The sequence below is a fragment of the Octopus bimaculoides genome, chromosome 4 (assembly GCF_046866305.1).
Source record: "Octopus bimaculoides isolate indiv1 chromosome 4, ASM4686630v1, whole genome shotgun sequence".
NCBI lineage: Eukaryota > Metazoa > Mollusca > Cephalopoda > Octopoda > Octopodidae > Octopus > Octopus bimaculoides.
The window spans coordinates 149252727-149280563 of NC_142931.1; the positions used below are offsets into that span (position 1 = coordinate 149252727).

The 27837-nt window shown below is 38.5% G+C and overlaps 1 protein-coding gene across 3 annotated transcripts in view; it reads left to right on the plus strand.

Annotated features, from left to right (window-relative positions):
• Window positions 1-27837, plus strand: part of LOC106884250 (adenylyl cyclase-associated protein 1) — a 105048-nt gene that overhangs the window by 35698 nt on the left and 41513 nt on the right. For 2 of the 3 annotated variants that reach the window (XM_089351763.1, XM_089351764.1), the window contains exon 2: window positions 1645-2192. In XM_089351763.1, coding sequence (XP_089207889.1) covers window positions 1645-2192 — 548 coding nt within the window. Of the gene's footprint in view, window positions 1-1644; window positions 2193-20466; window positions 20876-27837 lie in introns of those variants that run through there. The other variant, XM_089351765.1, reaches the window with a different exon arrangement.

The following is a 27837-nucleotide window of genomic DNA, read 5'->3' on the forward strand; positions in this document are numbered from 1 at the left end:
TATATATATATATATATATATAATCTGTAGCTCTGAAACGTGGGGGGGAAAAAAAACATCCCTTATTTGAAAAAAAAGATAAAGGTGAACAACAGGAAGGGCATCCAACAGAGAAACTATTACCTCATTAATGTGCTCGTCCACCCCATGCTATCATTTGTAAGATAAATTAATTCACACACACTCAAACTGATGTTAATTCAACTTGAAATTTTGACTTGTATCATTTTGGTGGTTTCATTCACTTCTGTTTAATTAGTTTGATTTCTGTGTTTTTAAAATTTTACTCTTCTCTCTCTTTTTTATTGGTTTTTAGTAATAAAAATAGAAAGAGAAGTAAACTGGTCAAACTTGAAGTCAACTTGTATTTAAACCATTCCGAGTGAAAGTCTACCTTTTAAAATCTCTCTCTCTCTCTCCCTGCCTTTCTCTCTCTTTTTTTTTCTCTCCTTACTTCTATAACATCACCCCAGTTTTTTTTCTCTTTGATGTTAGTCATTTAGTCTGCCTGTGGCCTTGGAACCACACAATTCGACACACATTCACACATTTCTGGACTTAAACTGAATAAGAAATTCTTGTCTGTCTTAAAAAAAAAAAAAAAAAAAAACATTTGTAACCTTTTCTCCCACCCAGACACTGCATTCATGACTCTTATGCTTTCTCACATGAACACACCCATATATATATAGACATAGACATATATATAGACATTATATATAGACATTATATTTTACGCAATAAATATACACAAAGACAGAAAGCTTTTGTGAAATATTTTCTCTGCTTTGTTTTAGCTCTTCTATCATTTTAGTTTTATCTGTCTCCAAATAGTACTGTTAAGACGAAATTCTTATATATATATATATGCACATACACAACACATAATTTTTTTTTCTTTCCATCTGTGACTAACTTTTCTCCCTCCCCCTTCTTTCTCATACTGCCCTAATATCTCTCTGCTGCTATACACTCAAAACTCTCTTTGTCTTTCTCACTGTATATATATATATATATATATATATATATATATATATATATATATAGAGGCACTCCTCTGCTTTAATTGTTTTTTCTCTTGAATTATTTTGCAATTGGTTATTGTTTTTTTTTTTTTTTTGTTAAAGACAAACTAATTTAAATTCTGTTGTCCATAACTATCCTTCTGCTCTTCCTCCTCCTCCTATTACTACTACTACTACCACTATTACTACTACACACATACACACTGGTGTCTGTTAACCTTTTAAGTAGATTCTCAAATTTTTATTTATTCTTTTTGTACTTTTCACACACACACACACACACACACACACACACACACACACACACACACACACTTCTTGACACACAATTGTTTTATTTGTTTAATACTTTTACAAATATCATTTCCCCTCTCCTTCCCACTCACCCTATCACCTACTTCACTGCATTTTTTTTTTTATTCATAACACTTTAACACAACCTCATGCTTTTCGGAGAAATTTTTCAAAGCTTAACAACAAAAAAAGGGGGGAAAAAAGTGTGAAGAGATAGAGAGAAAAAAACAATCTTTTCTTTTTATTTTTCTCTTATTTAAACTTTACTGTCATTTTGATTTCTTCATATTTTGACTGTGAAAATGTTTTGTTGTGCTGGTTGTAGGAAATCTAAATCAAAGAAGATTTTGCAAGTAACACCAGACAGCAAGAACTGTGAAAATCCAATTTTCAAGTCAGGAAACGGAGTTGAGCCACCGATTGTTGAGAAAGTAGAACTTGACCTTCAGACAAAACCAGCCAGCGTAGAAACAACAACAGCAACAACAGACATCAAAAAAGAGACTGCAGCTGATCCAGTTGCATCTTCTAAAGAAAATACTTTTACCTCCGAAGCAAAGACGAAAGAATTTAAAAAGGACATTGTTAAAAAGCCCAGCAGTGAGCAACCAGTTTCCTCTCTACCGTTTGCGAGTGAACTTATTAAAGCATCACAAAAAAGAGAAAAACGTGTTGCCAGTGAGCTATCGAAAGCTCTTACCATTGCTGCAGAAGAAAGAGCTCGACTCAATTCTGGCGAAATGTCAGCTGAGCAAATGATAAAATCAATTGAGCGTCTTGAGACAGCGGTGGTGAGCCTGGAACGGGTATCCACACGGCTTGAGAATATTGCCAACACTTCCGGAAAGTTAGTTAATACAGGCAACTCTGAAGGTAAGAAATTAAATTTTTCTTTTTACCCCCCTCCCCATCTACTTTCTTTATTATTAGGAAAAGACCAAGTGCTTCCAGTTGGCCTTAAAGAACTTTTCACACCTGTTGATTGCTTCATAGCTTCACAGCATGAAGTAGATGCAATATATCGCAGTTAAGATTCACTGAAGTTCTGACATCTCTTTCTAACAACTCGGTAAACTTCAGGATTACAGAAATAAGTTTTTGGTCCAAATATTCAACAGAACACCTGCAAGACATAAAAACTTGTAGATTTATGCCTTATCAGTTCAGCTATTTCACTTCTATATTTGGTTGCACATCAACTTCTAGCAGGGCCTATGCCGTGGTTTCAACACGTTAGGCCAGCCCTGCAGTATGTGCCTCTTTTTCTCCTGGCCCTACAATATGCACCCCTTCCCTTCTTAGCACTTCACTATGCAACCCCTTCTCATCCATACAATGTACACCCTCTTCCCTCAACCCTACCGTGTACTCCCTCTTCTCCCTGACCCATAGTGTGTACCCGTCTCTAATTTTTTCCTACAACTTCCCCCAACCATTACCCTCTATTATGCCAACTGGAAAGGGCACCTGGAAATTCTGATTAACTTGGAAACATGAGATCTATAGTTTTATGCTCATTTTGTGTATCACCAAGTAAGTTTCTGGCATAATTTGAAATGTTTCATGCCGTGACTGGACACAACCTCATAAAAGCCTATTGTCTACTACAATCCACTAACCCAGTCGTGTGTCCTCTTGGGTTTCATGCTTTTAGTTAAATTAAGAAATTTTATGTTGGGTTGTTCAGAATTTGTATTCTTCCCCACCACCATTGCTGCATACTCTATTCAGGATTAAAAGTATCTAAACTATTAATCTGTCGCACTAGTGGAATTGCCTTACCATTTTCTAAGTAGTGCAATCCTGCTGTAAAACATCCAGTGTAGCTTCTTACTGATCAGGGGCAAATCAGATCTAAAATGGCTATATAGTGCTAGATAATTGATCTCCAGTTCTAATCCATTGTTGGCACTGTAATAATGTCTGGACACTTAGTTTTGGTCATTTCAGCTAAGTGATTGTTATCACTCAGTAGAAGTTATTTTTTTTCATATTACCAGGGATGGTCTGACATCCCTTTTCCAAAAGAGATATTTTCTTCTCATTTTTGCTCAATGCCCTGATATTGTAGCTGTCCCTTACGTTATTACATTTAACTACTCAGAAGTTTCCGTAGATGTGGTTGACAGCTTCTTTTAGCAAGGTGACCTAATTAGCTGCGGAGAAGAGGGTTTCAAAGTGTAGTAGCCGGAACAGGAATCACAGGGTGGAGTTTAGAAAGCTCTTGTCTCTATTAGCAACAAAAAAGAAACTCTGTCTCCAATTGAAGTTTGATACTGCATGGAATCAAAAGATTAGTATTGAATGCAAAGGATTTACAAAAATTGGAAATAAATGAGGCACGCATGTTTTGCTAGACATGTAATTTGTGTGTGTTTGCATGATTGACGGATGACAAATAAATCAAGAGGAAAAACAAGGTGTGAGAGGAAAGTTCTTAGATGGATGTCAAGTGTTTGAAAGGTGACAGACGTGTAAAGAAGTGCCAACCAATTCCAAGGCAAAGACCAAAAAGTATGTTGTTGTAAGTCAATGGTACACCATTACACATCTTCACCACAATCTTTCTCTTCCAAGTGGGGGTAACCATGCATCATACCCATTCCTTTCATCTGGCATAAAAACCACCTCCCTCAATACTGCTCTCCTGCCTCTTGTTGACTTCACTAGTGCCAGTGCCAGATAAAAAGGACCCAGTACACTCTGTAAAGTGGTTGGTGTTAGGAAAGGAACGCAGCCATTGAAAACCTGCTAAGGCAGACATTGGAAATTGATGTGGTTCTCTGGTTTGCCAACTCCTGTCAAACTGTCCAACCCATGCCAGCATGGAGAATGGATTCTACATGATGATGAGGTAATAAAGGGTGATATCAAGAAACATTCTGGCTGGATTCCCAAAATATCACTGACTCAGACTATGGATATTATCCAAGTAACTTATTCCACCCTTAGATCTCCTGCCAGTTGGCTTGTCTTGAATCTGTTTTCTGATTCTTTCTTCTGACAGTCTAACCACATGGCCATAACTGTGATCTCTTATGTAATTCAATATTTCCAAAGAAGTTCACTAAAAACTAAGATTTTCTATACATCTTTGAATATTTTTTTATCCACTTCCAATCATTATAGCAACTATGAAAAAGAAATTGCATGGTTGTGTTAACGATGGACATATTACATTTCATTCCTTATGCAACTGTTTCTGTTTGTTTATTTTCATTATAAATGTGGCTTTTCCAATGTATTGAATAGAAATGAATTATAGACTTAATATCCAAATTATTTATTTAAAAAAGCAAAATTTCAAAAGACTATCTTTCTTTTTTTCATAAACATACTGATTAAAAATAAATTGCACGATCATCAACTCATGTGAGTGTGGAGAATGGATATGATGAAGTGGTCATCATCATTGTTTTAATGTCCTTTGCATGGTTGAGATGGAGTTTATTGAGGCAGATTTTCTACTGCTGGATGCTCTTCCTGTCATCAACCTGTGCCTGTTTCCAAGTAAGGTAATATTTCCCCGTGGCCAAACATATTTTCACAGGATATTGGAAATGAATGACACTGCTTGTATAACAAGGATAATCATTTACAACTTTCACACTATGCCAAGTCAAGGACACACACACATATTTAGCTTCCATCAACGAAATCCATTCTGAAGGCCTTAGTTGGCATGGGACTACTGTAGACACATGTCCTAAGTGCCAAGCAGTGGGACTGAACTTGGAATCATGTTGTTGGGAACCACACACCTGTGCCTGCCACTATCTGAGTGGTAAAAAAACTGCCTCAAAAAATAAACAGATAAAAAAAACATGCAACCCATACCAGCATGGAAAAGCAAACTGAAAATGATGATGATGATGATCTCCAGTTCCAGTAGTTTCTATGCTATCAGAGAGCAGACATTCAAGTAATCAGTGAAGTAAGCAAACATGATAAAAACAGTGGTTTCTAGTTTCTGTTTTGATTGTTGAATGTGTTGAGTTGGTGGGGGGGGGGGGGGAATAATGATTGGAACGGTGGGGTATAAAAATGGTCTGTGTCATCACAGAAACCCTTCTGACATTTGTTGTTTACTATCTTCCATCACCTACAAATATAGACACTTCAGTAATATTGCAAAGGAATATTACTCCTTGGTTCTAGAGAATTCCATCCTTTCAAAAAAAAATAAATAAATAAAGCATAGAAAAAATATAAAACCTCACACACCTACCAAAACCACTGCTATGTTGACAACTTTGCTTGATTCAAATTCTCTGTTGAGTTGCCAATCAATTGCAGTTAATTGAAGAATTGACATTGGTACAAGCTAGTCCTGTCCATTATGTCTGTCTGTTGTCCGGCCATCATTACACAAATTATATGGGTATGAAATAGTTCCTGTGCTGAAGACGACAAACACACTGGTTGGTGCAGGACTGCTCTGTGCTGCTTCTTTGTAAAAGTGTTAATGTCTCTCTTAATTTCCCACGAGCTTCAAAAGTCAGTTCTTACCTGTGCATTTGTGCAGCCAGGTAGATAAACCTTGCTCACTCTCTACCACTATCCCCACTTCTCTCCCTCACACATTATCACCACCAGCTTCTTTCTTTTCCAACTGGGTTAACTATGTGTCTCCCTGACGGCAAGACACCTGTTCTTGTCTCTCTATTGCACTTTGACCTCTCATCACCTGGCAAAAACTCTCCCACCTTCTTCTATGCTAATTGGTTTTGTCTTGTTAGTTACTTAGTGACTGTACTTGTGCCAGTGCTCTGTAAAAAAGTACACTCTGTGAAGTGGTTAGTATTAAAAAGGGCATCCAGCCATAAAAACCATGTCAAAGCACACTGGAACATGGTGCAGTCCTCTGGCTTTCCAGCTCTTGTCAGATTGTCCATTCCACATCAACATGGAAAGCAAATGTTAAAAATGAGGATTAAGATTGCTTACCTGTTTGCTAAATGGATTGAGACAGTGTAGAATTAAGTATACTTGCCAACGATGCCTGCAGGGAGTTTGAACTTTGAGCAGTTTGGTCAGTGCCATATCTTAGATTATTTTGTTTTATTTATGTCAACAACACCGCCATACCATTCAACAATATCCTCTCTTTATTTGCCATCAACTCCAATGCACAGAGGAAATTGGCTGCACATAGAATGTGTAGTCTTAATCTTTAACACCATGCAGAAGGAGCATGGAGTCTTAGTTCTTCACTGATATTGGTTAGAGAAAAGGGAACATGGTAAGAAACAGAAAACATGGTCCATTTACTACTGCAATGGAACTTGGAGTTTCTGGTAAATTTGTAAAGATTTTATACTTGTATAGTTTGAAGAACAAAAGTAATGATTTCAGACTCTCCAACTGGAGGCTATCAAAGATATGGCTACAGTACTAAAGGTAGTAAAAAAAGGTTGGTATGAGGAAAATTTGGCTATTGTTGAATAATAAATTGTTGATAGTAATTATTTACTCAATAAATTTTCTGATGTCAACCATTTAGAAATATCGGTTCTAAAGCTTCTACAATGCTCTTGGAGTTTATAGAATGTCTTGACTGTTGAACCTGATTTGCAAGTTAGTAATCCATTTGCAAACTTCCTCAGATTTGGTTATCTTCAGTAAGTAGAGAGTACAAAAGTTGTAACTATTATTAGATTTGTACATTTGGACTGTCAGTCCGCCCGTCTCAAAAATGACAATAATTCATACAGATTAGTACTTAATAGTTGTAGTCATCAAGTAGGTAGAAATATAATCTCCAAATTTCCTGGAGTTCTGTCGAGTGGAAAAACTTCTCGCTTAAATATAGGTGCAGGCATGGCTGTGTGGTTAAGAAGTTTGCTTCTGAACCACTTGGTTTTGGATTCAATGTCAGTGTGTGAAATTATTCGAGTGAGTTCGTTGCCAGTGCCCCTGAACTGGCTCTTGTGTGGGACCGTCGTAGGATTTTCGAGCGAGATCGTTGCCAGTGCCCCTGGACTGGCTCTTGTGTGGGCGACACATGAAATCTTTCGAGCGGGATCGTTGCCAGTGCACCTGAACTGGCTCATGTGCGGGCGACACATGAAATATTTGGAGCAAGATCATTGCCAGTGTCACCCGCACAAGAGCCAGCCCAGGGGCACCGGCAATGATCTCGCTCGAAAGATATCATGTGTCGCCCGCACATGAGCCAGTCCAGGGGCACTGGCAACGATCCCGCTCGAAAGATATCATGTGTCGCCCGCACATGAGCCAGTCCAGGGGCACTGGCAACGATCCCACTCGAAAGAATTCATGTGTCGCCCGCACATGAGCCAGTCCAGGGGCACTGGCAACGATCTCGCTCGAAAGATATCATGTGTTGCCCGCACATGAGCCAGTTCAGGGGCACTGGCAACGATCCCACTCGAAAGATTTCATGTGTCGCCCGCACATGAGCAAGTCCAGGGGCACCGGCAACGATCTCGCTTGAAAAACCTCATGTGTCACCCGCACAAGAGCCAGCCCAGGGGCACCGGCAACGATCTCGCTCGAATGAATTCATGTGTCGCCCGCACATGAGCCCGTCCAGGGGCACTGGCAATGATCCCGCTCGAAAGAGTTCATGTGTCGCCCTCACATGAGCCAGTCCAGGGGCACCGGCAACGATCTCGCTCGAATGAATTCATATGTCGCCCGCACATGAGCCAGTCCAGGGGCACTGGCAACGATGCCGCTCGAAAGATTTCATGTGTCGCCTGCACATGAGCCAGTCCAGGTGCACTGGCAACGATCCCGCTCGAAAGATTTCATGTGTCGCCCGCACATGAGCCAGTCCAGGGGCACCGGCAACGGTCTCGCTCGAAACATTTCATGTGTCGCCCGCACATGAGCCAGTCCAGGGGCACTGGCAACGATCCCGCTCAAAACATTTCATGTGTCACCCACACAAGAGCTAGTCCAGGGGCACTGGCAACGATCTCGCTCGAAATATATCATGTGAATCTGATTAATGTCTAGCTTTGACTTATGTTGTCTCTTTAGCTCAAAGTAAATTCTTTTATGACTTGACTTTATTTAGCTTTTACTCTAAGGATAAATAATACATGCAAAATAGGATAGTTTGTGAGTATAATGACATATACAAATGGAAGTATTAAATTGTGTTATAATTACAAGAACTTGTAACTGTTGGCATAATTAATAATGTCTGTGTAATACCTTATATGGTATTTGTGTGTTCATGTGTGTGTGTGTATATATATATATATATATATATATATATATGAATTTATACAGACAGTCATTGTCATTTTCCATCCTGTTTTTTTTTCCATGCTAGCATAAATACACGCACCAATCAACAATACATGTTACATACATCACAAACACATATTCCTACAATCTTGTTTTGTTTCTTTTTTAAACAAAACAATGGGAAAATACTCTCTCTACAGATGAACTTTGACTCCCCCTCCCTCTCTCCCTCCCTCCCCCCTTCTCTCCTTAATATTCCAATGGTAGAAATGAAAGTATGTTTCTGTTTTCAATCCTATCCTATAGGTTCTAATTACTGTTAAATGAAAACACGGGTTTGTCCCATCTTGATAGAATTTTGAGTCATATTGGTACACTTAATCCAGAGACTCAACTTCAGTAACACCTGAGTGCTAATGTAAACAAAAGTTCTATATATGAATATATCATCATCATCATCATTTCAATGTCTGCTTTTTTCATGCAGGCATGGATTAGATGGTTCAACTGGAACCTGCAAGCCAGAGTTCTGCATGAAGCTCCATAGTCAGCTTTAGCATGCTTTCTGCAACTGGGTGACCTTCCTGAATGCTTTTTAAAAGGCTTTAGCTCTAGTGAAGTCAAGTCTGGTGAGTGGAGGGAATGGTATTGAGGGAAGAGGCTTTATAGCAGGTAATGGGAGTTGTATAGAAACAAGTGGATTTCTGTGGAGGAGGTACATGGTTACCGCAGTTGGAAAAGAAAGAGGAGGGTGTTGAAGATGCGTTAAGGCATACCCTCAAGTTAGAGCAAGATCTATTTTCCTGTAAAACAATGTCAACCTCATAAGGATGATTTCAAGTCACAACACTAAGAGTTGACAAATAACAAAGCATTTTATCAAATTCTACCAATCATCATCATCATTGAATGTCCGTTCCATGTTGGCATAGGTTGGACAGTTTGATCAGGGCTGACAAGCTGGAAGGCTACACCAGACTCCAGTCTGATTTGGCATGGTTTTCTACAGCTGGATGCCCTTTCTAACATCAACCACTTCAGGAGTGTAATGGGTGCTTTAACATGCCACCAGCATGGGTGCCATTTGCGTGACGCCAGTATCTGTCACGACTGCGATTTTGCTTGGCTTGATGGGTCTTCTTCTCAAGCATGACATAATGCCAAATGGTCTCAGTCATTGTCTCCGTGCGGCCCAACACTCGAAAGGAACTCAGCCACTTTGCCTCCATGAGGCCCAACACTTGAAAGGTGCTCTTTACATGCTCATCATTGTTTAACGTCTTCTTTCCATGCTGGCATGGGTTGGATGGTTTGACAGGAGTTGGCCAGGCAGAAGCCTGCGCCATACTTCTGTGTTTGTTTTGGCATGGTTTTTCACAGCTAGATGCCCTTCCTAACACCAACCACTCAATAGAGTGCCACTGCCTCAAAATATATTTAATCATGACAGTCTCAATTATATTTTGTAGTTGTTGAATGAAAGCATACTTAATGCATGGAGTAGTTGAACATTGAAGTGAAATATATAATGTGTCGAGGAAAAAGTCTTAGACCAGGACATCTATTTTCCAGTATTTATGGGTGACAACTTCAGACATGTTTCTGGATGTTTGAAACTTCTTAGCAAAAGTATGACCTTACTGCATCTTGATAAACTGGTAGCAAACAAACTAATAAGTAAATGGACAGAAGTATAGTTTGAAGGTATTAAAAATAAATTTGTTTAGAAATTACATAATTTTGAGATGTCATCTATTTGATGAACAATAAGGTAAGTGGGTTAATGGGGCATTAAAATGCTGAAGTAAACTAAAATAATGTAGTGAGAAAAATGGTGAAGAAGTTTGCTTCCCAAATACTTGGTTTTAAGTTCAGTCCCACTGTGTGGCACTTTGGGCAAGTATCTTCTACTTTTTGCCCTAGATTGCTCAAAGTTGTGTGAGTGGACTTGGTTGGTGGAAACAGTAAGAAGCTCACCACACACACACGCACACGCACACGCACACACACACACACACACACACACACACACACACACATATATGTATGTGTATGAGTGTATCTCTTGATATCATAGTTGTAAATGAGTATTGCTGCTTTACAAGCAATGTTATTTGTTTCTGATATTCTACTGCACATGTCTGGCCATGGGGAAATATTACTTTACTTGGAAATAAGGTGAGGGTGGGTGACAGGAAGTGCATCCAACCATAGAAAATCTGCTTTGATAAATTGTGCCTAATCCATGCAAGCATGTAAAAGTAGACATTAAAACAAGAATAATGATGATGATGATGATGCTGATTTCTGAAATTATTTTAAACTCATATTTTACAAAGGAAATTTTAAGTCAAGTTTCATCTACAAAATTCAGATTTTAACTTGAATGTGTGCATGTGTGTACTCATATATTTTACCAACCCGATAACTTTGCATTTTGGTTGGAATAAGTAATCAATACTCCATAATTAATGTTGTTGTTGTTGTCATAGGCACAAACATGGCTGCAGTAAAATCCAAACTCACTCTAAGGAAAATGCTGACAAGTCTACATTGGTATAAGAACAGTTTTCTTTTCTAACAACTGTTAATGCATCGAGCAGCTGTGAGATTTTATAGATCCTTTCATATTTTATCAATTATATGTAATAGTAGCATACTTTTATGGGAGTTTCCAACCATCTGTGGCTTAGAGATTATTTACTCATTCACTAAGCAAAGAGTTTACAGGCAAAAGAGGCCACCGACCACTCAGACTTTTTTCTCTGAGCTCATTTTTGTGCAAATTGTACAAATTACGAATTACCTGGGGCATAAATGTGTCTATTCCTTTTTTTTTTCTTTTTTTTTTTTTTGCATAAGTCTAAAGTCCATTGGCTGCTGGAGATAGGTTGTGTTGATGATGCATATTGAGGCAGAAACTTATGTCCACAACTGTCCTCTTATCTGCAGACAATAATCCAATTCTTTCTTTTCCTTAATGGTCTATCAAGTTCAGAAAATCTTTGATACTTGAGATTATCTCATGTGGAGCTGGTTTTAATTGCCATTTGGTAATTGATACATCTTCTTGAGGTGGAGATAATTTTAATAAATCAATAATTTTGTATGTTATTTGATATATTTGTCTATCTCTAGTCCAAAGCCATAGGCAATAGTAAGCAGCTTTGGTTTGTTGGCATACAGTGAAGACTTCCTGTAGTAAAACTTACTTTCAACTGACCAGCAAGTAGACTCATTTCTCATCCAGAATATCAATCAAAAAGTTTGTCTTTAACCAACTCAGTACTATGGAAACCAGAGATAATCTCCAATTTCATGGATCTAGGAGGTTTGGAAAAGGATTAACTTTATCATAAAAAGGTGTACTTGCTAGGATTAACTTTATTGTGAACAAGATTAGAAAATTTTGTGTTTTAGATATTACAAAGAACGTATATAAAAGACACACTGTCCTTTCTCAAGTGATTAAAAATCTTTTGAAATTATAACATAAAAATTCACATCATTATAACCTTTAATCCTTCACCATTTTGTGGTGTGGAAGTGGTTTTGAATAGCATTGACCAGCCCTGTTTGAGTAAATTAATGGCTGGCCTAATAATAGCTACCATTATCCTCAGCATCAGAGACATGCAGATAGGTTTAATACATTGTTTTGTCGACCTTTACCATTTAATCCTCTTTGTATGTATGGCTATGTTGTAATTTGGGATAAATGCTTTCACCAGATTTAGAACTTTTGTTCTCTTATCAAACTAATTGAGAATTGAACATGTAACTGATTGGGAATCTACATAGGAAAGGCGCACAGCCTAATGGTTAGGTGGTTGCACTCATGGTCATGAAATTGTGGTTTCAATTCCTGGACTGGTTGGTGCATTGTGCTCCTGAATGAAACATTTCATTTCACATTACTCCACTCCACTCAGCTGTAAATGAGGAACAACCCTGCAACAGGCTGGCATCCCATCCAGGGAGGGTGTTGTGACCTCGGTCATTTAAATGCCATGGAAACTGGGTAACCAGTCCTATGAGTCCTTAAACTCAAGACAATAACACCCTGGGGGAGTGGGGTTGGCTGGGCTGTTAATGAAACTACATAGAAGCTTCTTGATTGCTTCACTGTTTCCATTGCTATCATGTTAAAGCAAAAAGGTTTACAGCCGCCACCGCTACCGCCACCGCCGCCACCGCTACCGCCGCCACCACAGCAGTGTTGAATTGAAGAAGAAGGAAAAACTGGCAGCATTTAATTTTCTCTGTCTGTATTTTATGTTCAGTCATGCATGGGTTGGTCGTTGGTCAATGAAATAAATACCAAAAGGTTTTATCGATGAGATCAATCAATAAGCATGAGCAGTGTAGGTCATTTTATTATTTATTGGGAGGTTGACATTCAACAATCGATCACAGTTGGATTTGCAATCTCAACTCAGATCAATGCAATTCAATATTGTAAGGAATTTAGTCCAATTCTCTGTAGAATGATAAACTGTGTCCAGTGTCTATATTAAAAACTTACATGTGTACAATCCTATCAGTGTTGGAACAAAGTAAAATGGTAAATATTTTGTTTGCCTCTTCAATATTTGTGTTTCAGTCGTATGACTGCGGCCATGCTGGGGCGCAACCTTGATGGATTTAGTTGAACAAACTAACCTCAGTACTTGTTTTTTTAAGTCTTGGTACTTATTGTATTGATCTCTTTTGTAAAACTGCTAAGTTACAACAATGTAAACAAATCAATTCAAATGTTGCTGGTGGTGATGAAAGACAGTGACATCACACACACACACACACACACACACACACACACACACACACGCAGCAGGTTTCTCAGTTTCTACCTACTAAATTCACTCAGAAGGCATTTGTTGGCCTAGGGCTAATCACAGACACTTGCCCAGGGTGTCTCATACTGGGACTGAACCTGAAACTATGTGGTTAGAGAGCAAGCTTCTTAACCACTGCAGTGAACTCACATGGAACTATCAAATGTAATAATCACATATTCACATTGTTTTGAATTTAATCCTGCATTATCTCATGGCTTGCAGATTTCAATGATGTGATTATTCATTTTTAGACTAACATTGTAAGGTATGTGCAAGAAGTTGGATCTGGCCAGTTTAAGTATTAAACTGATAGAATATTTGGGTCAGATATTACCGGTTTACTAAAGGGTTAAATTATATACTTTCACCAGGGGTTTCGTGTCATCTTTCATCACTGATAATAATTTCTCAGATTGGTAAAGCACATCCAGTCCCACGACATAGTCTTAGTTCCTCCCATGCAATTGACTGGGGTCCAGGTTTTGAATGTAGTTGCCAGCATCTTCTCAGGTGATACTAAATTATTTCAGATCTTCTTTGAAGGTGGGGCACCATGTTTTCTTGGCACTTCTATAGAATACCAGCAGCATTATCTAAGAGATGTGCCATAGTTTACTTGTATAAAATTGTTTCTATTAGCGTTATTATTATTGTACAAAATGTGTAGATGTATGTAAATATGCTTATTATATAATATAGACATAAATAAGCATGTTTATTATGCAATACATATACATATATATATATATATATATATATATATATATATATATATATATAAGGTTGAGGAGGGTATTGGATTTAACCAATATATATTTACATATATGTATGTATATATATATATATATATATGCAGACTGTATGACGCATGCGTACGAACAACCATGCTACATGGCAGTGAAACATGGGCTGTAACTGCTGAGGACATACGTAAGCTCGCAAGGAATGAAGCCAGTATGCTCCGTTGGATGTGTAATGTCAATGTGAATACCCGTCAGAGTGTAAGTATCTTGAGAGAAAAGCTGAACATTAGAAGCATCAGTTGTGGCGTGCAAGAGAGACGATTGCGCTGGTATGGACATGTGGTGAGAATGGAGGAGGATAGCTGCGTGAAAAAGTGCCACACCCTAACAGTTGAGGGAACCCGTGGAAGAGGTAGGCCCAGGAAGACCTGGGCTGAGGTGGTGAGGCAAGACCTTCGTACATTGGGCCTCACCGAGGCGATGACTACGGACCGAGACCTTTGGAAATGTGCTGTGCGTGAGAAGACCCGGCAAGCCAAGTAAGATCGTTGCCAGTGCCCCTGGACTGGTTCTTGTGCGGGTGGCACATGAGATGCACCATTTTGAGCGTGGCCGTTGCCAGTACCGCCTGACTGGCTCCTGTAGGATTTTCGAGCGAGATCGTTGCCAGTGCCCCTGGACTGGCTTGTGCGGGTGGCACATAAAAGACACCATTTCGAGCGTGGCCGTTTTCGTGCGGGTGACACGTAAAAGCACCCACTACACTCTCTGAGTGGTTGGTGTTAGGAAGGGCATCCAGCTGTAGAAACTCTGCCAAATCAGACTGGAGCCTGGTGTTGCCATCCGGTTTCACCAGTCCTCAGTCAAATCGTCCAACCCATGCTAGCATGGAAAGCGGACGTTAAACGATGATGATGATGATGATGATGATATATATATATATCATCATCATCATCCATTGTCCATGCTGGCATGGGTTGGATGGTTTGAACAGAAGTGGCAAGCTGGGGAGCTGCACCAGACTCTAGTCTGTTGTGGCATGGTTTCTACAGCTGGATGCCCTTACTAACATGCCAACCACTTCACAATATGTGCTTTTATGTGGCACAAGTGCTTTTGGGGAACCACACAGGCACGTTTGCATGGCACCACCATGAATACTTTACACAACCAAAGGGACTGATGTTAATGCTTCAGCATCCTGAGTTCAGCATCCTGAGTTCATCCTTCAGTACTTCATGCCATCTCTTCTCGGGTCTTCCACTTTCATGTGTTCCATCTACTTTGACAAATTGGCACTTCTTTATGGCGCTGTCAACATCCATCCACATCACATGACCAAACCAGTGCAGTCTTCTCTCTTGCACACAAGTAATTCCTCTTATTGCCTAACCTCTCTCTCTCTCTCTCTTTCTCTCTCTCTCTCTTTCTCTCTCTTTCTTTATCTCTCTCTCTCTCTCTCTCTCTCTCTCTCCAAGGCTGTGAAAGATTTCAGAACATTTATAAAGAGAAGGTCTCGCTGTTTCCGGGATATTTTATATATCCCTTCAACAGAGACGGTGCGAGAAAATGGTTAAGCAGTTGTTATTCTAGAGAAGATATGGAATAGAGAGTGAAGTGGAGGAATGAAAACAGACGTGAGATATGCAAGGATGTTGTATCTGCAGTTCCATTATTTAAGCAGAATGGTATACATATAAGATTCCTGTACCTTGTGTGTAAGTTCCAACAGTATTTAAAATTGGTCATTCCAAGCATAGAGTTTGTAACCCGTGTTATTGGAGTACAGCATGTCGTTTATCAAGTTTCTGGCACAGTAAATTATGTCATGGTGCTGTTTTTGTCACAGACGATGCCCAACTGACCCCCTACTATTCAAACAATGTGCATGTATGAAGTTGAAAATATAAAATGGCAACAATTTACCCATTGCACCCTGTATGTGTGTGTGTGTGCGTGTGTGTGTGTGTGTATACACACACACACACACACACACACACACACACACACACACACACACACACACACACACACAAACTCTTAACTCATTCCATCTCACAAGTGATAAGTAATGCACATTTATTTAGTATGAAATTACTGTTGATGTTCATGGTAGTGTAGCATAGACATTGCACCTGTAATTGTTGGTGTCTGTGGAGTGCCTTGAGTGCAGCCTGTGTTATTTTACCTGTGGCAACAAGCATGAAATTAAAGGTGTCGGGGATGGAGTTAGGGGTGGAATGTCTCAAATTTATTTATTTTAGGTCGTTTGAAATTCCATTTCACCAAAGTTTTATCTATTTTCTCAACTTTTACTTGGATCTGTCATTGAAGCATGTAAAACAAATGAATGAACTGAACGTTTAAATTACCATATGTGTGTGTGTGTGTGTGTTTGTGCGTAACCTTGTCTTGACATTACAATGTTGTAAGTGAGCACCACCATCATACAAGCGATGTTCATTTTCTTCTGTAGTAAAATATTACCTTTCTTAGCAACAAGAAGAGCATCCAGCAATCTGCTGTAAATTCTGTTTGACCCATTACAAGAATGGAACAGTGTACGTTAAATGTTAACACACACACACACACACAATCTTAGCCGTTTTTTTGCTGCTTCTCCTTTCTTCTTTTTCTTGTCTTACAAGTCACATGGCAATCTCACTTGTGCCAGTAGCACAAAAAAAAAAAAAAATGACATTGGAACTCAGCACAGCCTTGCAATTCACTGGGCCTTGTCAAACCATTCAACCCATGCCAGCATGGAAAAACAGATGTTAAACGACAATGATTATATGTTTTTTGTAATTTAAGATTAGTGTATGATTTGAGCAGGGAAGATTTGGTTGCTATATCTAGTATGTTAAGCTACCATGTAAAGGCTTGTGCTTTGCTAGTTTGCAGATCTGGAATCAAATCCAGACTTGTAGACTTAACAGTATCCATGGAGAATCTTCCTCCACCCCATGTATTTTTCTTTGATTCATTCTGACGTTTGTCCTTCATATCTCTGAATATGAACAGATTGGTAGTTTTAATCTTTGTGGACCCTGAGGTGACTTGGTTGAATATACGGTAACTTGAAGGAATTTCCAGTCCCCACAACCCCTGGGATGTGAGTTAAAACAACAAAAAGATTAAGAAAAAAGTTATCAGATTTTTAGAACACAGATTGCTGTGAAATCACTTCCCAGCAGTTGTAGGGGGTGAGGGCCACAGTGGAGAGGATGAAACTAAAGTAAATGGAAGTACAACTGTTTTGCATTAAATGTTAATAGAGATTAGATTAAGTGTTACAGGTGTGAGGTGGCTAGTTGTGGTGATGGTGGTGGTGGGGGGGGCAACTTATATTTATGATGTAGGATTACTGGAAAACCAACCAGACAGCCAACCAGCAAACCAGCCAGCCAGTTTGTCATAATCTGATGGGTGGTGCCTCTTGTATCTTCTAATTCAAGTTAATCAATTTGTTTATCATCATAGCGCTTTTACAATGGCACCATCGCACTAATGTCAGTCTCCCTGTGACTATAAAATACCCATACATCTTCACTCCTGGCATTATCTTGCAGAATCATTTTTATTCAGGTTTTTTCTTTTGCTTGTTTTAATTTTCTTTGTTTCTTTCTTTTATTTCACAAATTATTTTGTTGAAGTCATTTGACCCATTTTGTCTGTGATCAATCATTCAAACTCATTTTATATTTATATTTCATTTCATTTCGTTTCTTAAAGTAGGAAATTTATTTAATAATAGCCGTTATGTAATTACAGAACAGCAATTTTAATTATCCACCTCACTTAATTGTGTTTACCGCTGAAGTTGTTGCAAATTTTCTGCCCAATTACACTCTTAGTATCCATCAAATTTATTTCTATACCAGTGTTTGGTGCCAAATAAGCTCCACAACACACACACACACACACACACACACACACACACACACACACACACACAAGAATCTTAAGAGTATTTTTTTTTTTATAAACTCTAAGCATGTATGTAAACAATCCTAACAGCATGAATTGTTACTATCCCCCGCCATACAATTATTCCTATCAGTATTACCAATCGCCAGTATATTATCAACCTGTCACAGGTGAGTTATCAATTTTTCTGTTTTATGGTAAATAATGCTGCCAGCCAAATATTCCAGTTGCAGTTTTTCTGTCTTATTCTGTTTCAAAGAGTGGTGAGGTGGGGTTCTATCAAATTTATTCACTGTATCTGTAACACAATATATTTAAGTAATGCAGCACATGCAGGTACATATGGCAATATACGTATGTAGTACAATGTGTGAATGTAATACAATATATGCTGGTATATGATGCAATATATGTAATACAATGTATGACTCCTCTGATGTATATGCTTGATTTTCATGCCCTCCACCACCATCACATTCTGCAAGCACCTCCCCATGCTGAGGAGATGCTTGCACTGTGTGGTGTGTGTGTGTGTGTGTGTGTGTGTGTGTGCGTGCGTGCGTGCGTGCGTGCGTGCGTGTGTGTGTGTTGCTCAGCAGTTTTTAGCATACAATCAAAGAAGAAAATGATTTGCTTGACGCAACACAAAGGTTCTGGTTTATGATAGGGTCCAAGTTCAAATCCAGCTGAACATTTTCAATATTGAATGCAATCACGACTCTTCCCAAACGTATGGTTTCAGGTTCAGTCTCACTGTGTGACACCTTGGGCAAGTGTATTCTACCACCACCTTGAGCCAACCAAGACCTTGTGAGTAGATTCGGTAAATGGAAACAAAAAGAAGCCTGCTGTGTGTTTCTGTCTCCTTGTCTTGACATAGTGTGATTGTTGCAAGATGAGTATTTCTTTTCACTTGACAATTATAAATTACCTTTTACACCTGAATTATTCCATCTCTTTCTGTCTTTCTACTTCCCAGTCATGCCCCCCCCGCCCCTTCCTGCTCATGACAGTCTACAAAGCAGAAACACAGAAATGGAATAATTCAGGTGTGAAAGGTGATTTATGATTGTCAAGTGAAAAAAATGGCATCTTCACAAATAAATACATTCATTGCTTATATGGTGATGGTGATGGTAAGTGGTGGTGATGGTGAGGGTAAGTGGTGGTGGTGTAGTAGAAGCAATAATAGCAGCACTAGTGTAGTTAGTGGTGACTTGTAACTTGTGCACTTTCTCTGCCTGTCATAGGAATGAATGTACAAGCTTGGCTGGGTGGTTAAGAAGTTTGCTTGCCAACCACATGGTTTCGAGTTCAATTTCACTGCATCACATATAGCTTCTAGTGAAGTCTCGGATTAACCACTGTGGTTTTACCTGAGAAATTTGCTACACAGAAACTGTACTGAAACCTGTGTGTGTATCTTCACATTGACCCTGCTTGGGCAGCAGTGATGGGCTTATGACCCCACCACCACCGCCACCATCACCACACACTTAAATAAACAATAGGTTTGCTAATTTGATGGTTCACTGGCGAGAAGACATGGAATAAAGTACCTTGGCCCCATCCACCTCTAGCTATTCCATTATACTTCCACCCCTAGCTATGCCCTAAACAAGGGGAGGGGACATGTTCATTCACACATCTCTAGACACACTTTGTTTCCACCAACTTCTGCTTTTCCTAGTATTTAGTACCTTTTTTGGGCAACTTTTTGTAGTTGTCACTTTTGGCTGGTGTTCTTGGGTGACAAGAACAGAATGACAGGTTGTGTGGTGACAGGGTGGGGAAGGTTGAGAAAAGGAATTATGTTGTGGTGGTCGTGGTGGGATTTTTGTAGTGTGAACTTATGTGATGATGGTGATAGTAATGGTGGTAATAAGTAATAATGGTGTTGAGGATAATGATGGTAGGTGGTTGCTGTCTGCTGTTGTTGGGGAATGGTGAGTGATCTGTTGATGATTGAATGGAGATGGGAACAGCGGTGAGAAAAGTTTGTTTTCTTTCTTTCTTTCTTTTTAGTAATCTACCCCTCTTCTGGGTGTCCCGTTGTTAGTGTTGGTGTTGAGGGGTCATAGCAATTCAAATAATGCTTGTTGGAGTAATGGAAGAGGTTGATTTAAGGTGCAGTTGCCCTAAAGGTAATGATTATGTTAGAGAGAAGGAGGGAGAGAAAAAGCAATTAAGTAACCTTCCTCATTTACTACATGAGTGGGGGACTGGAGTGGGGCTGGCCTAGAAAAGAAAGTAGGATTATCAGCCTGTAGCTGCAACAACACTAGTGTGTGTGTGTGTGTGTGTGTGTTGCTTGAGTACCACACAAACCAACTAATCAGGAGCTTAGTGTCCTGGACTTGGTGTAAGGGGTCAGAGAAGTTTTGTGATAGTTTTGGTAGAGTTTTGAGTTTGTTTTCATGTCACATATACATGGGTACTTGTGTTAGTCACAGTCACAAAAAGCCATTGGTGGCTGTTGTGACACAGGACAGCAGTTGTACTGTAGGTGGTGGTGGTGGTGGTGGTGGTGGTGATGATGACAGTAGAGTTATTACAGGTAAAAGTGCTGTTTGTGTATCAGATTGCAATGAGGGCACTGAGACTACTTACTACGAGACTATCAACAACTACCAGGAAAGCCACCACTACGTAAACAATTACCCCAACTACGATACTATCAAGGACCACTACTATGACAATAGCAAGAGCAGGACTTCTATCAGTGACGACGAGTATGACCTCTCCATTGATAAAATCTCACAACAAAAAGTGGGAATAGAAAAAGAGGAGGAGGAAGAGGAGGACAGCGATTATGCAGAAGTAGGTAGGTGTTAACACACTCTCTCTCCCATTGACCAACTTAACATCCGTAGCCCTCATCCTCTCTGCTCCAGAGATTCTGCTTACATGTAAATGTTGACTTCTTTGCAAGATTCACAATTTATAGTATTATCCAATTGTGTGTGTGTGTGTGTGTGTGTGTGTGTGTGTGTGGTTAACTGCATATGTATGTATGGAAGTGTCGAGAAGAATAATGTATGTGTCTGTGTGTGAGTATGTAGGGATGTCTGTTTGTGTTAATGATAAAGGTGTTTGTGGATCAACTTCTTTCTGTATATGTATGCTTACACACACACACACACACACACACACACACACTTGGCCCTCTGTTTTTTTAAATTATCATGAATCCCAGGATAGATAAGGAAGTTGTGGTGTCAATGCATTGCCACAAGGTCGGTGGACACAAGTGTTTCTAGTTGGGAAGTGAATAAACAATAAACACCATTTTCATCAACAACTCCCCCCACCATCCCTCATTCTTTATATTAGTAAGCTTAGAAAAACAATTTAAACAAATTTATCCTGAAACTGGGTGTGTCTGATAAAGATTGTGTGTAAAATGTAATGTATTTTTTTTTCAATAACTTTTTTTTTGTGTGTGTGTGTATGTATGTATGTATATATATATATATATATATATATATACATATACATATGCATGTGTATGTATATGCATATGTGTATGTATATATATGTTCAATATGTTCAAGGTGATGCTCCAGCATGGCTGTAGTATAATGCATGAAACAAGTAAAAGATCAAATGTCTGTGTGTGTGTATGTATATACACAGGCATATATCTACTAGTCGTATGCGTGTGTGTGTGTGTGCATCTCTTCGTTTCTTAGCTCAAACCTTTCTCCTGACATCACCTGTTGTCTTTCAACAACCTGTACCTGTCTGAATCGTTGTTCTCTACACATTCCTGGAATACTAATCATGTGTTGTGCGTGACTCACACCAACTAAACTAGCTTAGTCTCTACTGTTGGAGCTATTTGGCTCTTCTGAAAACCGGAGGTAATTTAGTCATGATGCAGTCGCAACAGTATTTAGCAAAATAACTTCTGCTTTTATACTTTCCAACCTATACTCAGTTGCCTTTCTCTCTCTCATGCCAGTATACTTCTTTCCTCCCAGTACTCTCTCTTCTCTCTCTCTCTCTCTCTCTCTCCTTGTCAAAGACACAATGTAATATGTACATTCTACCACAAACAGTGATACAAGGGATGTATTATATAATCAGTTACTTTGCTCAGCAGCCTGAATTTCCTAAAACAAATGACCATTTTCTTTAAGAGGCCACTAGTTTTCCAACCCTTAATTGTAACATAGCTTGTCCCATAAATAAAATGGAGGCAAAAAAAAAAAAACACAGAAATCTGTTAAACTTTCCACCCAAAGAAAATTATGACAAAGCATCATGTATTGTAGCACCACATGAAACTGAATGAAAGACTCTGCCTCTCCCTCACCCAATCTCCTATTCTCTCTTTTTTGACATTTCTGATTATTAGTACAATTGTCGTCAAAGTCCCTTAGAAACCCATTGCTATTTTTAAATTAGTGATATTGTTTTAAATGCCTAAATAATTACAGTATGCTCCACCATAAAGTCAAAATAATGATGATGATGATCATCATCATCATCTTAATGCCCATTTTTCCATACTTGCACAAGTCAGAGTTTAATGAGGAAAGTTCTCTATGGCTGGATGCCCTTCTTGTTGCCAACCTTCACCCGTTACCAAACAAGGTAATATTTCCCCATGGCCAGTTGTGTGTGTGACTGATTTGTCTTAGCATCACAAGATTGTTGTAAATGAATGCCATTCATTTCCAATATTCTGTGAAAGAGATTATTCTCCAGTTCTGCTGTCGGTTACACTGTATAACAAATTGACCATATTATCACAACCTTTGGACTGTCAAAAGCTGTTTATGTATTATTTCTGCATCATCTTTTTCACTGCACGGTGTCTTGGACAAGTGTCTTCTGCTTTAGCCCCAAGCGAATCAAATCTGTGTGAGTGGATTTGATAGATTGAAGCTAAAAGAACCCAGTCTTGTGTGTGTTACTACCTCCTTGCCTTCACTTCACATGATAGCTGTAAATGAGTGTCACCATCATACAAGCTGTTCATTTCCAATCTTCCATGAATACCTGTCTGATCATGGGGAAATGCTACCTGATTTGGAAACTGATGAGATTTAAAATGCAGGGCAACTGGCCATAGACAATCTTTCTCAATAAATTCTGTCTGACCCATGCAAACATGGAAAATTGGGCAATATAAAGATGATGATGATGATTGCAATGATGGACTTTAATCAATGGGTATGACTCCAGCTGGTTCTGCCACATATCGTAGTTTCAATTCTTTGGAATCTGATAATCTGATAATCTGATAATCAATAACCTATTGCTGAGCAAATATTGATATTGCTGAGCAAATATTGATATTGCTGAGCAAATATTGATATTGCTGCTATTTTGTTGTTTTGTGTTTGTTTTAGATAAAAAGGGAATAAATTTGCGCTTGTTAAAAGATGTCTTAAATGCTGCAATTTTAATTGCTTTACTTTTTGCCAAATGCCCCAACATAGTTTTGGATCTTATCCAACATTTTCTATTTGTATTACTACATTTATTAGGTTATAAGTTCCCAAACGCTCAAGAGTACATGCGCACACACACACACACACACACACACTATATTTATATCTACATCTTTTAATCTTCAATCATCATAATAGTAAGATTAGAAGAAAATTGTTCACTAATTGGTGAATGGCATTTTGAAATTACAATTGTTCTTACTGGGTCTTAAATTGAATGAATGAAGCTCCCTTTTTTTTATTTGGTTATGAAAGTCAACTGATAGCACCTTGGGCAAGTATCTTCTGTAGTCTTGGGCTGACCAATACCTGTAAGTGAATTTGGTAGATGGAAACTGTGTGGAAGCCTATCATGCACACACACACACACAAGTATGTGTGTGTTTGACCCTCACCCACCACTGTTTGACAACCGTTGTTGGTTTGTTTACATTCTCGTAACTTAGTGGTTGAGCAATAGAAATTGATAGCATAAATACTGCCCTTTAAAAATAAATTACTGTTCGTGATTTGTCTGATTAAAACCTTCAAGGCAGTGCCCCAGCATGGCTGCAATCTAATGACTGAAACAAGTAAAAGAAAAGATAAACAAAATATACATACATACATATATATATATATATATATATATATATATATATATATATTTAAATTTAAATGTTTTATAAGTTTGTATTCCTTGGTGGGGATGGGGCCAGTCTTCTTTCGAGAAGCAAGAAAAGTTTTACTTCATACTTAGTCGAAGGGAACAAGAAAAATCCATACCCACACATGCATTCATAAATACATTCATAAATACATTCATAAATGCATTCATAAATACATTCATAAATACATTCATAAATGCATTCATTGCCATCCTCGCACAGATATTGGTCATTGTCTAAAGCAATGGTTCTCAGCCCTTTTAATATTAGGGCCAGATCCCAAACCTGGATTTTTTTAGGGGGCTGCACCAAAAACAGTAAAACACCACTGGATTAAAGAAAATTTTCTATTTATAGAGGGATGACCATTGAGGGCTGCACGAGACCCTGGGAGCTGCAGTTAAGAACTGCTCATTTAAATCCTTAGTTTTCCTAATTTATGTCATTTGCTTTCACAGCCAACCAGCTTTCCATTCTCTTCCTTCTGGAACCTGATCCTGTTACTAAGGCACTGCCAGACGTATAAACCCAGATGTCAAACTGACCTTGTTGAATACTAAAGTTACACAAGTTATTTTGAATCCTCACACCATTCCAGCCTTTCCCGTTGTTGTTGTTTTTCTTATCTTTATTTCTATTCATTTACTTCTATCAACAATATTTCTCACATCTGTTTTCAGGTATAGTTACAATGCAAAAATATCTCCTAGCAAAAAAAAAAAAATTAAGGGAAAAAAAGGGAGATTTTTTTTTTTTTTCACCTTTACACCTCTCCTCCCTTATTTTACTTGTCAAAACTAAGATTAGAAACTTGCTGAAAATTTGGACTGGTGAATCTTCTCAAATAACTCCCTCCATGTTATTTTTTTAATTTTGTGTGCATATATATGTATATGTGTATATATATATATATATATATATAATGGTGTATTAAATGTGTTCCACAAGGCAGCAGTTAAATACTAGAAAACCTGACATACTTATGGGACATGCGAAATTGAAATATAAACATATACATGCTCTTTCTCTCTCTCTCTCACCCCCACCCCTTCTCTCTCCAATTTTGTGTTGGTTTTCTGCACCAATCACAGGTATTGCTGTGAAAAAATAGGGGTTTGTAGATGTAATGGCATGCGTCATTGAAACTGAATTAACAGAAGACTCTTGAAGGTGGAGCAATCTCGGTTGTTGTTGGGGAGGAGCATCTTAACTGAGGAGTTAGAGAAGATAATGGTAAAAAGATTATTCTGTGTAGCAGCTGCAGAGGTGGTGGTGGTGGTGCAGTGTTGCTATGTTTGCTATCTGTTCCCCTATCATCCCTTTATTTTCCCAACTCCAGATGCAAAACTGCTTCACAAGGTGGTGCTGCTGCTGCTGCTATAACCTGAGGTGATAAGTTTAGTTATAGGGTCCCAAGTTTGCATTGATTTGGCAGAGTTGTTTCTGGTCAAAGGCTGAAACACTTTTGCTGATCGTTCAATATATTGATAGGCCCAGGCATGGCTATTGTAGTTTAGAAGCTCACTTTGCAACCATCTGGTTTTCGGGCCAGTCCCACTGGGCAAATGTCTTCTATAGATACCTCAGGCCAACTTTTGAGTGAATTTGCTTAGACAGAAACTGAAAGAAGTCCACTGTGTGTGTGTGTGTGTGTGTGTGTGTGTTCTCACCCACTCTCACTGCTTCACAACCAGTTTTTGTTTGTTTACATTCCTGTAACTTAGCAATTTGGAAAAAAGAGACCAATAGAATAAGTACCAGGCTTTAGAAGTACAAAGGTTAATTTGTTTGACTAAAAACCAGTGAATGTTGTGCCCACAGTCCAGTGACTGAAATAAATAAAAGAAACAGACAATATTCTCTTAATTTGTAGTAGTGTATGTTTTAAGTCACTGCAAAGTGGATCCCTTGTTGAGGCTCCCTTCTTGATTAATTCTAATTTTGACATAAGACCAACAATTTTTAGGGGTTTCAGTTAGTTGATTTCTTTGGCTCCATTACTTCACTGGTCCTTTGTTTTATCTGATCAACCCCAGTACTTGATTGCTATGATATTTTATTGACTCCAAAAGAATGTAAGGCAAAGTTGGCCTCCATGGGACTTAAACTCAGTGTATAATCTTTGGTAGCAGGCACCAAGGCCACTCACTGTTCCATTATAAGGACACTCTATAAAGACTTAGAAGATAAATCTGAAGACACAGGAATCAGAAGCACTAAAGCCATCTCTGACTTTGAGGCAGCCAAGATGTACACCCTAAAAAAAGAAAAGGACCCACCACAGAGCCAAGCCCAGATGACAGAGATGACTATTGCAATGTCAGCCACTGAATTTGCAAATCCTGGATAAGTTTGAACTCCCACATGAGAGACAACATGATCAAACAGTGAACTAAGGACACTATTCACATGTGTCTTGTTGTTGAACCCTCATTCATTGCATGTGACAAGAGAATCCAATATAATGGGTGACCTTATCAGCAATTTCTTTACAATATTTCATACATTTAAAATCGATCAGCCTGTTGTCTAGAATATTTTACAATGTAGATCAGGTCAGGTATTTGGAATGCACTGTTGCTGCATCCATCATTTGTCAGCAATTCCTGGTGGATGATGTGTCTGCACCACTCAGGTAACAACCCTCTGACCCATGAATCTGTCTGGGGTAGTTGGTGATTTGTTTTACCATGTCACAGTACAAGTCCTATCCCAATCTCTTTTAATCACCTTTTGACATTCAGAGGAAATGTCAAATCTATTGTTTGGCATGCCATTCAGTACATTACATTCAGGATATGACATGCCATTCAGTACATTACAAAATGTAGTTTTGGATAGAATGTGATCCTCAACTTTCCAACCTTAAATAAATCATTAATATACGTAGCTCTTTGTTGTTCCCCTCATTTTCACCTTTTGATGGTTTCTACTAAACTTCTCACATTCACACAAGTAGGAATGGTATTGTTTATCCAAACTTAGATTTCCTCATCAGTAATTATTCTGTGAAGCTGTGAAGACGACAAAGATGTCAAAAGTCTGTATGATGTCATCAGCCTTACTTAATGGAAGATGATGAAAAAATTTTAATCATTGTTTAATATTATATTTTTCTAGTTTACATCATTAATTCTTTATACATTAATCACCACACCCTTATTATCTAGGTGTGTAGTTAAGAACCTTGCTTCCCAGCCATGCGGTCTCCAGTTCAGTCCTACTGTTAGGCACCTTGGGCAAGCATCTTCTACAACTCTGGGCTAATCAATACCTCTGTGAGTAGATTTGGGAGATAAAAACTGAAAGTCTATTGCGTGTGTGTATACCCTTTTCTTGTGATGAGTGTTCATTGTTTTTTTTTTTCCATCTTCCCTGAAAACCATGTCTGGTTATGAGAAAATATCCCCTTGCTTGAAAATAGTTATGGTTTGGTGACAGGAAGGGCATCCAGCTGTAGGAAATCTGTCATAACAAATTCCATCAGAGCCATGCAAACATTGAAAAGTAGATGTTAATGCAATGATGATAGTGGTGATATTTATAGTTTAAACTTTTAAGACTCTTATAAACTGATGATGTTAATTCCTGCTTAATTGTGATAGTTTGTAGTTGGGTTTTCTTTCTTTTTTTTCTTTTTTTTTTGCCTTCAGGGAAGAACTTGAAAGAACAAACTT